The 12,425-nt window shown below is 47.2% G+C and overlaps 1 protein-coding gene across 4 annotated transcripts in view; it reads left to right on the top strand.

Moving 5' to 3' along the window:
* Positions 1-12,425, top strand: part of sclt1 (sodium channel and clathrin linker 1) — a 155,492-nt gene that overhangs the window by 88,326 nt on the left and 54,741 nt on the right. For all 4 annotated transcript variants that reach the window (XR_011940101.1, XM_072495564.1, XM_072495565.1 and 1 more), the window contains 3 exons: positions 1,637-1,814; positions 6,129-6,227; positions 9,213-9,284. Coding sequence is in view for 3 of the 4 variants with exons in the window: in XM_072495564.1 (XP_072351665.1) it covers positions 1,637-1,814; positions 6,129-6,227; positions 9,213-9,284 (349 nt within the window). In the remaining variant the exon portion in view is untranslated. The remainder of the gene's footprint in view (positions 1-1,636; positions 1,815-6,128; positions 6,228-9,212; positions 9,285-12,425) is intronic.

The following is a 12,425-nucleotide window of genomic DNA, read 5'->3' as shown; positions in this document are numbered from 1 at the left end:
GGGATATGGGGAACAGACAGGGAGGTGGATTTGAGGCGAGGAAGAGATCAGCCATGATCTGATTGAATGGCAGAGCAGGGCCTACTTCTGCTCCTAATTCCTATGTTCACTAAGTCAAAGCAAAGAAGTCCTAGGTTAGGCCATTCAGAGGTAATGTCAGGAATTTTATTTTTCGCGTGAAGTGTAGTGGAAATCTAGCAATCTCTCCTTCCTGAAGCTGTTGAGGATAGTTCAAAGCTTGATAGCTTTCTGTAGGCCAGGGATATTCGGTTACAGAACCAAAAATGATTTAGTTAAATGGTGGAACAGGTTGAAGGGACTAAGTGACCTACACCAGTTCCTATGTTGTCATTGGTTAATTTACATGTAAATATATTTCAATATTCAGTTAAAAATCAAACATTTTGTAACTGCATTCATAATCTACTTTTTTGTAGTACTCTTCTAAGTATACATGATACATTTTCTTTGTTATGCTTTCTTGATTCAAACTACTCTGTGACTGAGAGACACTCTCTCTCTCTCTCTCTCTCTCTCTGTTTCTCTCTCCCACTATCTTTCTTTCTGGTAGTCCCTCGAAGCAGGGAGAATGGTTGTCAGAGTACATCCCAGGGCAAGGACCTGTATGTGTAGTCTTTTAACGTATGGAGGCTGTTACATTGCAGCTCGCACACAGTTATGGTTGACCAAGAGGCTCTTACCACCTGCTACAGGCATATTGGGAGGACTTACAGGTTGATAATCAATCTGTTTCGACACTTTGTGAACCAACCTTTCCATGGCCATCAAGTCCCAAAGTGGACTTCAAACCCAGAGCTTTCTGGCTTAGAGGTAGGGATGCTACCATCACATCATGAGGCCTCCCTACAGATCCATCTGCAAGTATTTTGTGTTTGTGAAAATTAAAATTTCAAATGGGTTGATTGTGCTCTGAAAAGTGCAGATTTATACTTGCATAGGAACTACATCTGATAATTTTATATAAAGCCCGTCAACTTGAAACAGATAATATCAGATCGATTGAGTATTTCTGGTATTTTCTGCTATTTATATTTTAGATTTCCAGGATTGGTTGTGTTTTGCTTTTCTGTTAGATTTGTTTTGTTGCAAATGTTAAAATTCCCTTTACTTGTAATTACAAGATTTTTGTGCAGCATGTCTCATTCTCACACCACACTTTTATAATTACATTTTTTTATAGTGATATTGAAGTGATCATTGTTGGTAGTGTAACTTCTGTGAGATTGAGAATCACAACTGACACAATTTGACCACAAATCCAACAGTGTTATTGCCAAAAACTAATACTGAATGATTGATTTAAAACATGGCTACTCCCTAGTTAGTCATACTAGAATAGATTGACTGCAAGTGGATTGGATCCACTCTGAGTAGAACTGAACGGCTTCCAACTGGTCTTCCTCTATTGGTGGTTTCGCTCCCAATGCCGCTGCCTCAATTTTATACTTTTCCTACATGACAACGGGTCAATTTCTCTGAGCCACTTGAATGATCGGTTTGGCTGCATGATAACCTGTTCCATGAATTGTTAATTCCTTTCCACAGCAAATTTGAACAAACCTTAAAACATACAAGTCTTACATTATTTTATGGATTTTAATGACTGTGTTTGCAGGCTGCGTGTAGCTGCACAAGAGTCAGAACAGTTGCGAAAAGAGAGAATTTGTTTTGAAGTACAAATTGGTGAACTTCAGGAAAAATGTGCAAAGATGGAGGAAGAGAAATACGAGGCAGTGGCCAAGGTTCGAGACAGCATGCAACTGCTTGAAGAAGCAAACTTGCATAAAGACCAGGTAAGATTGCACATTAGGTTCTTTTTTAGGGTTGCAAAGGAAATGCTAGCAGAGAGGCTGTTTGTTAGGAAAACAAAGGTAGCTTTAAGGTATTTATATTTGTATTGGTGAACATTATAAGTCAGGCATAGTTTTAAATTAGTTTAATCTAATGTTTCTGTGCCTGGAAAGGTAAAACCTATAGGCTAGATTCATGCTGGACATAGATGTTTGTATGTGTGAGGATTGGTTAAGTTCCGACTGTGTTTCTATTGCACTCGGAGAGGGTTATGGTGTGATGAACAAAGAAACCCAGCAGTGGTTGCTTGGCAACTGGGGCCCAAAATGTAGAGAAGCTTGTAAGTTTTAGTTAGCTCATTTGATTGTAGTCGAAGTTCAGTAGTGAGAGAGAAGACAATTCCCACAGCTCTGCTGGAAGCAGTTGGCTTAGAAGGCTAGATAGGGAACATATCTCAGATTTGCTGGAAGAAAAGCCATACTATGGCGTAATGATTAAGAAAACAATAGCAGTGATACGGGGCGTGATTTAATGGCCGCGTTGCGCTTAAGCGTGAGCCTCTGAAGAGGCCAAAATAGAGAACCGTGTTGGCCGCTAATCTGCTTGTGATCTAACCAGCTGGTTCCCATTGGCAAATTCAGGATCCCGCCTTAGCTTGGCAAGAAGCTAATAATCACTACTTGAGCCCCATACAATAAATGGGAGCGACCCCCTCTCTATGGGGAGGCAGTGTTGTGGTGGTGTTGTCGGAGGAGGGGGGAAAAAAGCCTCGGCCAGCCTCAGTCAGGGTGAGCTGCTGTCAGTGGCGGGGTAGAGATGGGTGTCTTCAGCACCTGTAGGTCCATTATGCCAACCCCTGGATCATATGGTCCTGTTCTGGGGCCAACTCCTGCCTGCCCCACTGACCACCCATAACTCCCACTGACAGCGGAGGCCTCTGGCCACATGGCTGAAGGCTATTGCTAGTTGGGAGCACTTCACTCATCCCAAGTGGATCCCCATGGGTAGGCGTGCCATGTAGCATGTCCAGGTTATTGCCTTTCATCCCAATCAGATTGTGATGCTGGACACTGTGCCTGAACACTGCGGGAGGCAATACCACGGACGCAGCGGTCAACATACGAACATCCAGGGCTGGGCCCCAGCACCGGGGACATTTCGGCGACCAGAGGTTGGGTGTGTGCACCAAGGAGGGGACCAGCACCTGGTCCAGGTAAGGTTACCTGTGGGTGTCTGGGGTACAGGGTGTGGGGCATGGTGAGCAGGGCCCCCAGCTGCGGTCAGGTGTGCATGGGCAGGGAATGCCAGGTTGTGGGGTGATGGGGGGGTGTGAAGCGAGAGGCACCCAGGACCTCCTTGTACAGGGAAATGGGCATGGGATTGGTGCTCGGCAGAAAGTGCCAGAGGCATCATATTGGTTGAGGTTAACGATTTTTATTAATTAACAAATTTGTTGACCCCACCCCTCCCAGACCTTCTCCTCCCCACACATAATGCACCCAACTGCACCCCATCCCAGTGATTCTCACTTAAACTTCAGTGCTCTCCTGCTGCGTCTAGGTGTCTTCCCAGGATGCACATCAGAGGTGGAAACAGCCTGCTGCCGACCCCGTCACATGGTCTTCGATGCCCTAGATGGGCCTCCTCTGGGGCCGGAGGGCGCCGGCGCACTTGCCGGCGGCACATGCCCTGCCATGCCACCTTGTTCCAGGTGCTGACTTCGAGACGCGCCGTTGTCAGTGGTGTGTGTCTCCAGTCGTGTCCCCCGGTCGGTGCCTATAGAGCCCTGGGGTTCACTTCAGGATGGAGGCGCAGCTGGATTGAGCCCCTTCATCATCTGGCTCTGCCAGCTCTCTGCGGCTCCCCGATGCCTGCAGCATGGTGTCAGCGCCCTCAGCGATCCTCCTCCGTGACTGGGACATGCTCTGGAGCACCCTGGCAATGCTACCTGTGACTGGGACACATTCCCCCAGCGACCAGGACATGCTCTGCAGCGCCTCGGCAATGCCCACATTGGAGTGTGAGACCTCTCCTGGCAACCGGGATGTGCTCTGGAGGGCGTTGACAATGCCCACCTGAAACTGGCACATGTCCCGCCGCACCTCATCAAGGTCTGCCTGGTACTAGGTCACGTCCCTCAGTGACTGGCACACATGGTTGAGGCTCTCGGTCATCACTAACTGAGCCATGCCTTGTACACCTCTATTCATGCTGCTGACGTCGTGCACCAGACTCCCACTGCAGTCGCCATCGTAGCAGTGGGCCTCGGTGCTATCTCCTGTGCCTGTAGCCTCTGGGACTCCTCCAATCAGCTATGAACCTGCTGGAGGGTCGTTGACATCCCCCTCTGAATCTCACAGTATTACCCTAATGTCTGCATCAGCTCCGGGTAAACCTGGTCCAGAGGCTTGGCATCTGATGGGGTGCTGGGATCCAGCAAACCTCCAACTGCTGTCTCACCTGGGTGTTCCTGCCTCCACCTGATGTGCATCAGCAACTGTGTGGTGCTCACCAGAATGTGCCCCAGAAGCCTGTCCACTACCGTTGACAACCAAGATGAGTGTTTCTGTGCTGGTTGAGGGTGGAGAGGATAGCTGTGAAGCTTTGAAAGTGGCATCGTTGGAGCTTCTCTGAGGCAGGGAAGGGACCATTCCGGATAGGCCTTGCCATCGGATGGAGATCCTGTGGGAGAATGGACATGTGGTCAGTGGAAGGGATGTGCAATCTGTATGGCATTAACCCACAACTCATCTGGGTGGGAGCCAGTGGATCCTCATCTATGTGTAGTACGCCAATCTCTACGTTGGTTGCAGTTCTATCCTCGGCCATCCCCACGACCTCCAGGGCCAATTCCTCGTAGGGGGTGAGGACTCTGCTGTCTGGCACCCCACTATCTTGGCCCTCTCCTCTCTTTGTGGGCCAACTTCTGCGGGAACACAAAGGGGCATCGATAGCCACACGGCTCGGTCTGGCGGGGGGGGAGCTTTGTGGAAGTGGTCTGCAAGGGTGGGGGGGCGATCTGGGCGGCATACTCAGGGGGCTGGGTTGGAGTGCAGGCAGGGCAGGGGTCCGGTGCCAACTCACCCATCCGGCCCGGTGGAGGTCGTTGATAGTGAAGCACTGGGTGCTGGTCCTCCTGGTTACACTCACCGAGCTGGCGACCGTTGTCACTTCCTCCCAGGCGGCACTGCCTGCCCTGTGGCTGACGTTCCGTGACCTTCGCGGAACAGGGCATTCCTTCTAGCCTTGATCATGTCCAGTAATCTGTCCAGATCAGCATCCCCGAATCGTGGGCCTGGTTTTCTCAGCCATCTGGCTGCGAGCTGAGTGGGGTTGGCTGTGCGGGATCGGTTTAAGTGCTGCGCTCCCTTGTTGCCGGGGCGCTGGCAAGCGCGGACCCGTCGAATCAGCTGGCAGGATCATCATTTGCGGCGTGAAGCCTGTGGGGCCTCATTAAGTGGACCAATTAATGTTTTTTAGCAGTAGCGGTGACGGCTTCGCCGGTCCAAGCGTCAGGAAGCTCGTGGCAGTTCCCGCTCACTACCATACTTCGAAAAGTTTTGGTTAAATCGTGCCCAAGAAGAGCAGCTAGTTAAGGAAAGTAATAGTTAAACAGCTAGTTACGAAATAGAGAGAAGTTTCCAAGAAGTCTGAGGTTAAAAATACTAAAACAGAGAGTTGTTCAGCAAAGTCTGACTGAGCTGAGGAAGGATGGCAGAAATATATCTGAAGTGATTTTCATGTTTGTGAGATTTTTCTACAACCCGTGGAACGTGAGTTGAAATAACTATGGAAATCAGTGGCTGGATCTCAGACAATAAATATAAATCAACCATCTGCTCTCCTCTGATTCTGACCTCTTGCGGCTGAGCTTCCAGTTGCCTAGGCCCCAAGCTTTGGAATTACTTCCCTACAACTTTCTGCTTCTTGACTCCCTTTCCTCCTTTAAGACACGTCTGAAAACTTACCTCGGACCAAGCTTTTGGTCACCCCATCTAATATCTCTTTATGTAGCTCTGTGTCATACTTTTATAATGTTCTTCTGAAATACTTTGGGGTATTTTGTTATGTTAAAGAACCTATATAAATATAATATACTTTATTTTTGCATACATTTGTTTCTGCTTACTTTTTTTCGAGTTAGTAAAGAATTATACCTATTCTTAATTCACATTTTGTACTGTAATTCAGATGTATCCGTTGACAGAGGTTGCAAATGATCTTGTTTGTATGTCACTCAGCCAGCCGATCAGAATAACTTCACTGAAGTAACTCATTTTGATGATTTGCTTTTTCCATTTTCCCCAAACCCTCAGGTTTTACTACGTGAAAAGCAAAAGGATGAAGAAGTGGTAAAAATGAAGGAAGCCATGGTTCAGCTTGTTCAAGAAGCTGCTATTCGAACAAGAAAGGAGGTTGAAATAGCTAAGCTGCTATGCATCTTAAAGTATTTTTCTAATTTCGGCATGTTGAGCAAACATAATGTTCAGCATAGAAGCAATATTTTCAGTTAAACCAAGCGGCGGCAAATAAATGTCCCAAGCACTTTGACACCTTAAAATAACTGGGAGCTTTGTTTTTCACAATTTGCTATCTTTCAAGAATTGTACCTTGCCTTGCCAGTGGTGTTGATAGCCATGTGTTAGAAGGTATATATTTGATTGCAGCCTAGGATATATTTTCCATTCATTATTCCTTCTTCTGTGTGGGAAAATATCTGATCAGTTTTCATTGCCTCGCAGCAGCTGCATGACTGGCCTGGACTTTTCTTCATGATTTTCATCCACTTAATCTGGATGGAATCAAACAAAATTGTGCAAAATATTGTTGCATTGTAAGCATTGCCGGCAAAACCACTTTTTAGCCTGGAGTATTGGTGATTTTTTATTAATGCTGCTTCAAAACTCCCTTTGCTAGAAAGTCTCTGCCCACAAAACTGCCCATGCATCCAGGAGTAGCAAATTTCCACTGGTTAGGCTGACTCGGGGGATGTTCATTGCGCCAAGATTCTCAGGCACACACGACCTGTGATCACATAAATTCAACATTAATCACCCTCATCAGTCGTGATCAGCTGTCAATTGAAGCCACTGACCAGTCTGTTTCTCCTGCTGCAGCAATTACTTCAAGTTTAATCAATTGATCTTTCCTACATACAGAGAAGACTGTGATCATTAGTCAGTTGAAGCCACGCAGGTGTATCCTGCTCTACTGCAGTAATTAGTTAATTGAAGACAGCAGTGACCAGCAGTCAATTGAAGCCAATTACAAAATAAGACCAAGAGCATTACATCAGTCAATTGATCTGCCCTGCTCTTTTGAAAATAAATTAGTTTAAAAAATTGAAAAGCAATTCCATTCCTCTTTGTGATGCTAGAGAATGACTTGTTCCAGTAACAATTGTTCCAGTTGCAATTGAATAGGTTGATTTGTGGAAGGTTTTACATTTGAAATTATGCTAATGGTTTGCTTGGAAACTACCTTTACGAAACTAGTGCAGTGTTCAATGCATTGAGGACATTTTGCTGTTAGCGCCCACTGATGGAAACTCCGAATGCAAGCAATGAATGCAAACCATTCTGACAGACTGCACCACTCACCAGTCTAACTGATGTGTCCTTTAATATTTGACTCAAAAATGTAACTTGTTGAGTTTAGTTAACAAATCACGGGCGCGATTCTCTGACCCCCCCACCGGGTCGGAGAATCACCGGGGGCTGGTGTGAATCCCGCCCCCGCCGTGTCCCGAATTCTCCACCACCAGAGATTCGGCGGGAACCGCACCGGTCGGCGGGCCCACCCCCGGCGATTCTCCGGCCCGCGATAGGCCGAAGTCCCACCGCTGTCAACCCTCTCCCGCCGGCGTGGATTAGACCACCTTTTGAACGGCGGGACAAGGCGCGCGGGCAGGCTCCGGGGTCCTGGGGGGGTCGCGGGGCGATCTGGCCCCGGGGGATGCCCCCATGGTGGCCTGGCCCGCGATCGGGGCCCACCGATCCGCGGGCGGGCCTGTGCCGTGGGGGCACTCTTTTTCTTCCGCCTTCGCCATGGTCTTCACTATGGCGGAGGCGGAAGAGACCCCCTCCCCTGCGCACGCGCGGGGATGACTTCAGCAACCGCTGATGCTCCCGCGCATGTGTCGCCCGGTGAAGACCTTTTGGAGCCGGCTGGCATGGCGTCAAAGGCCTTTTCCGCCAGCCGGCGGAGCGGAAACCACTCCGGCGCGGGCCTAGCCCCTCAAGGTAAGGGCTTGGCCTCTAAAGGTGCGGAGACTTCCGCACCTTTGGGGTGGCCCGACACCGGAGTGGTTCCCGCCACTCCATTACGCCGGAACCCCCTGCCCCGCCGGGTAGGGGAGAATTCCGCCCCATATTCTAGAGTTTAATTGATTGCTTAGATTTCTCTTATGTTATTTGAAATGAACTGAGCACTTGCAGAGATTAAACCTTCCTGATTTTAGAGTCATAGAGGACTACAGCACAGAAAAGGCCCATCATGTCTGTGCCGGTCAAAACAATTGCCTAACTATCTAATCCCATTTTCCAGCACTTGGCTTCTATGCCTTGGCATCACAAGTACACATCTAAGTACCTCGTAAATGTTATGAGGGTCTCTGCTTCCACCACCCTTTCAGGCAGTGAGTTCCAGACTCCCACCACCCTCTGGGTGAAAAAAACTTTCCTCACATCCCCTCTTAAACCTCCTGCCCCTTATCTATGCCCCTGGTTACTGATCCCTCCACCAAGGGAAAAAGTTTCTTCCTGTCTACTTTATCTGTGCCCCTCATAATATTATACATCTCTATCATGTCCCTCCTCAGTCACCTCTGTTCCAAGGGGAATAACCCCAGTCTATCAAATTTTCTTCATAACTAAAGCTCTACAGCCCAGGAAACATCAAGGTAAATCTCCTCTGCACCCTTTCCAGTGTTGTCACATCCCTTCTATAATGTGGATTCCAGAACTGCACACTGTGCTCTAGCTGTGCCTGACCAATGACAATTCTAGCATAACCTCTGTGCTCTTAACTCTAGGCCTCAGCTAATAAAGACCAGTATACCACATGCCTTCTTAACCACTTTACCCACCTGCCCTGCTACCTTAAGGGACCAGAGTACATACACACCAAGGTCCCTCTGATCCTCGGTGCTTCCCAGGGTCCTGCCGTTCTTCATGTATTCCTTTGCCTTCTTTGACCTGCCCAAGTGCATCACCTCACACGCATCCGGATTGAATTCCATTTGCCTCTGACCAGCCCATCTATATCCTCCTATAATCTTAGGCTATCCTCTTCTATTTACCACCCCATTAATTTTTGTAACATCCGCGAACTTACTTTTTAAGAAGATTAAATTGCATGAATGAAATATGAACATGATTTTGCTTTTTTTCTCCTTGCAGGTTGAAAATGTTCGGAAGCACAGCAATATACAGATTGCTCGTTTAGCCGAAGAACTGTCTGATATGCAGATGGTATGTGGGCCAATCTGGTATTCAGAAACAATAAACTGAGGCAAAAGCAGCTGTCATTGATCCAATATTGATGCAATTGCTAATTTATCTCGAGCATAAGCATTCACCAGCTGAAGCTCATTGGTTCAGATTCAGTGATGAAAAATGTATTAAGTCGTGTTATTTTCCAGTAACAACTTGCATTCACATACCACTTTTCATGTAGAAAAGCACCCGAAGGCACTTCACTCACGCTTCAGATAAAAGTGGATGGTAAAATATAGATGGAGACATTCGGACAGCGATCAAAAATTTGATCATGGGTGTGTTTAAAAGATGCTTTTAAATTAAAAGAGGAATTGGCAGAATTAGCTCCTGATTTAGAAGTAGTTCAGAGATGGTTCACTTGACTGGTTCCTGGCATGAGGAGATGGATGGTCTTGCGTGGAAAGGTTGGGCCTGTATCTGTTGGATTTTAGAAGAAAGAGAGGTGATCTTTTCAAACATACAAGATCTTGAGGGGATTTGACAGAATGGATGCTGAGAGGAGGTTTCCCCTTGTGGGAGAGACCAGAACTGAGGCACACTGTATAAAAATAAGTAGTCTCCCATTTAAGATGAAATAGAGATAATTTTATTTCTGAGGGCCATGTGTCTGGAACTCTTTTCCCCAGAGAGCAGCTGAGGCAGGGTCATCGAGTATTTTTAAGGCAGAGTTAAATAGATTGTTGACTAACAAAGGAATCAAAGGTATGGGGGTAGGCAGGAAAGTGGCGTTGAGAACACAACGGATCAGCCATGATCTTATTTAACAATGGAGCAAACTATGGGGGCCGAGTGGCCTACTCCTCCTAATTAGTATGTTCATATGGCAGAGCACTTTAGGGAATTAATTACAGAGTATGGCTCCGAGATGGCGAAAAGCATGGTTTGTCAATGGAGAGGTGAATGGAGGGAGGAAACCTGGCCGTAGTCAGAGGGACCGAGTATTCAAGGGTGTGCACGATCAGGGTCATAATGCTGCAGGATGCTAGATAAGTGGAATCTGGAAGGAGCGTCATGTGTGTGTGTGTTCACTTTAAATTTTAGTCATGAGGGGATTTAAATCTGAAGAAGCACAGTTTAAACTTGAGATTGTGGAAGTATTTAAAGAAGAATATTTTATATTTGAGACATAGTGGGAGTTAACAGTCCTGTAGGTCGGTGAGGATGTCAGCAATGGTGAGCACGATGGTGCAGGAGAGGATACAGGCAGCAAATTTTTGGATTGAAATGAAATGGCATTGCAATAGTTAAGTCTAAAGGTTTCAGAGACAGATTTGTTTCGGTAGGTGTCAATGCAGAAAGAGACAGTTGTTCAATTATTGGTACAACTCGTACTTCCCAGAATAAATTTAAATAGATTAGCAACCGATGATTACTGGGGAAATGACCCCTTATAAATAGATGCCCTGTAGTTCTGAATGTGTCATTGTTTATTTTTGTTATTGCAAAATAAAATTATATAAAGCACAATTGCTGACATAGGTTGGCAGTTATTTTTGACCATTTGTGCTGTATTATTGCAGAAAATCATTTTTCTTGTCTTTTAAGGATTAGAATAATAAAGGGTGTAATATAACCAAATTGGAACAGAGACCCGTGAGGAGCGCATTTAGCTGGGCGCTTCCTGGCGCTCGCAGCACCGAGAAACACCACGTTATCTATCATGACTCTATTTCAATTCGGGGCCTCAGAGGGGAACACCCCACCCGGGCCACACTTAGTCCCATTTCCTGAGGAGCTCCACTCTCCAGAACCCCTCAGTGCAGGAGGAGATTGGACCACCATTTTTAAATGCCACCCCGATCTCTCGATCCCTGAACCCCTCCCCAAAGCCCCAACTCGCCTATAAGGGGGCGCGGGGGCAGCACCCTACCTTACATACGCTAAGCACCCCCAGGCCCAATCACCGCTGTAGGCCAAATGGCAGTCTGGCACCTTGGCAGTACCACTACCAGCTGGCAGTGCCAAGGTGCCTGAGTAGTGCCAGGATGCCAACCTGCCCAAAGGGCAAGCACCTGAGAGCCCCACAAGTGCTGTTCCATCTGGTCCCCGTTTATGGGGACCAGCACTGAATGGCATTTGCCCGAGGTCTCCAAGGTAAAGGGGTTGGATCCCAATGCCTCCAGTAGATCAGGGGAGTGGATATTAAAGTCAGACTAGCTGTCTCACTCTAATATGCACTCTAAAATACTGCTACCACCCACAATGGACGGGATTCAGATTGTGACGTCTTGCGAGATCGCTTTAGATAGTGTGAGGTGCGGCGTGCCGGGTAGGTCCCAGAAGAAGGATCTCCTAGCATCTACCAGCCAGGCCACGCCACCTTTCGGGTGCAAAGTGGCTGGTAGATCGTGCCCAAAGTGTCTGCTTTTAGATGTTATCAAGTTAATTGATTTTCTTCTAAAATGTGACCTGGATTTTGAGGATGGTGGGGACTCGGCAAACACATTTGACTCCAGCATTCCTTCCCAGTGCCAATTTACGCTCTTAACGATCTCAGGCACACTCCCTTCTCGCTTTGTGGGATCGAACTTTGTTTTTTCTGATCTTTCCCCCTCACCTTGAACTGTCATAGAATCACAGAATCTCTGCAGTGCAGAAGGAGGCCATTTCGCCTAGCGGGCCTGCACCGACCCTGTGAAGGAACACTCTACATCGGCATTCCGCCACCTTAACCCCAGAACCCCACCTAACCTTTGGACCATGGGAGGAAACTGAAGCTTCTGGGGAATTAGTGCAAACTCCATACAGTCACCCATAACAGATTCCAAAAACAGCTTCTCTGCTGTTACCAGACTCCTAAACGGCCCTCTTAGGGACTGATCTGATCTCTTCACACATCTTCTCTACCGAGTAGTACTACATTCCTGTATGCTTCACCCGATGCCTGTGTCTATGTATTTACATTGTGTATTTTATGTTTGCCCTATTATGTATTTTCTTTTCACGTATGGAATGATCTGTCTGAGCTGCACGCAGAACAATACTTTTCACTGTACCTCGGTACATGTGACAAAAAGCAAATCCAATCTAAGTCTGGAATTGAACCTGGGGTCTGGCACTGTGAAGCAGCAGTGCTAACCACTGTGGTGTCCACCAGCCTGAAAATTGAGGCTG

The sequence above is a fragment of the Scyliorhinus torazame genome, chromosome 3, assembly GCF_047496885.1.
Source record: "Scyliorhinus torazame isolate Kashiwa2021f chromosome 3, sScyTor2.1, whole genome shotgun sequence".
Classification (NCBI taxonomy): Eukaryota; Metazoa; Chordata; class Chondrichthyes; order Carcharhiniformes; family Scyliorhinidae; genus Scyliorhinus; species Scyliorhinus torazame.
Note: the sequence above shows the minus strand (reverse complement) of the source record. Positions and strands in the feature narration are given on the sequence as shown.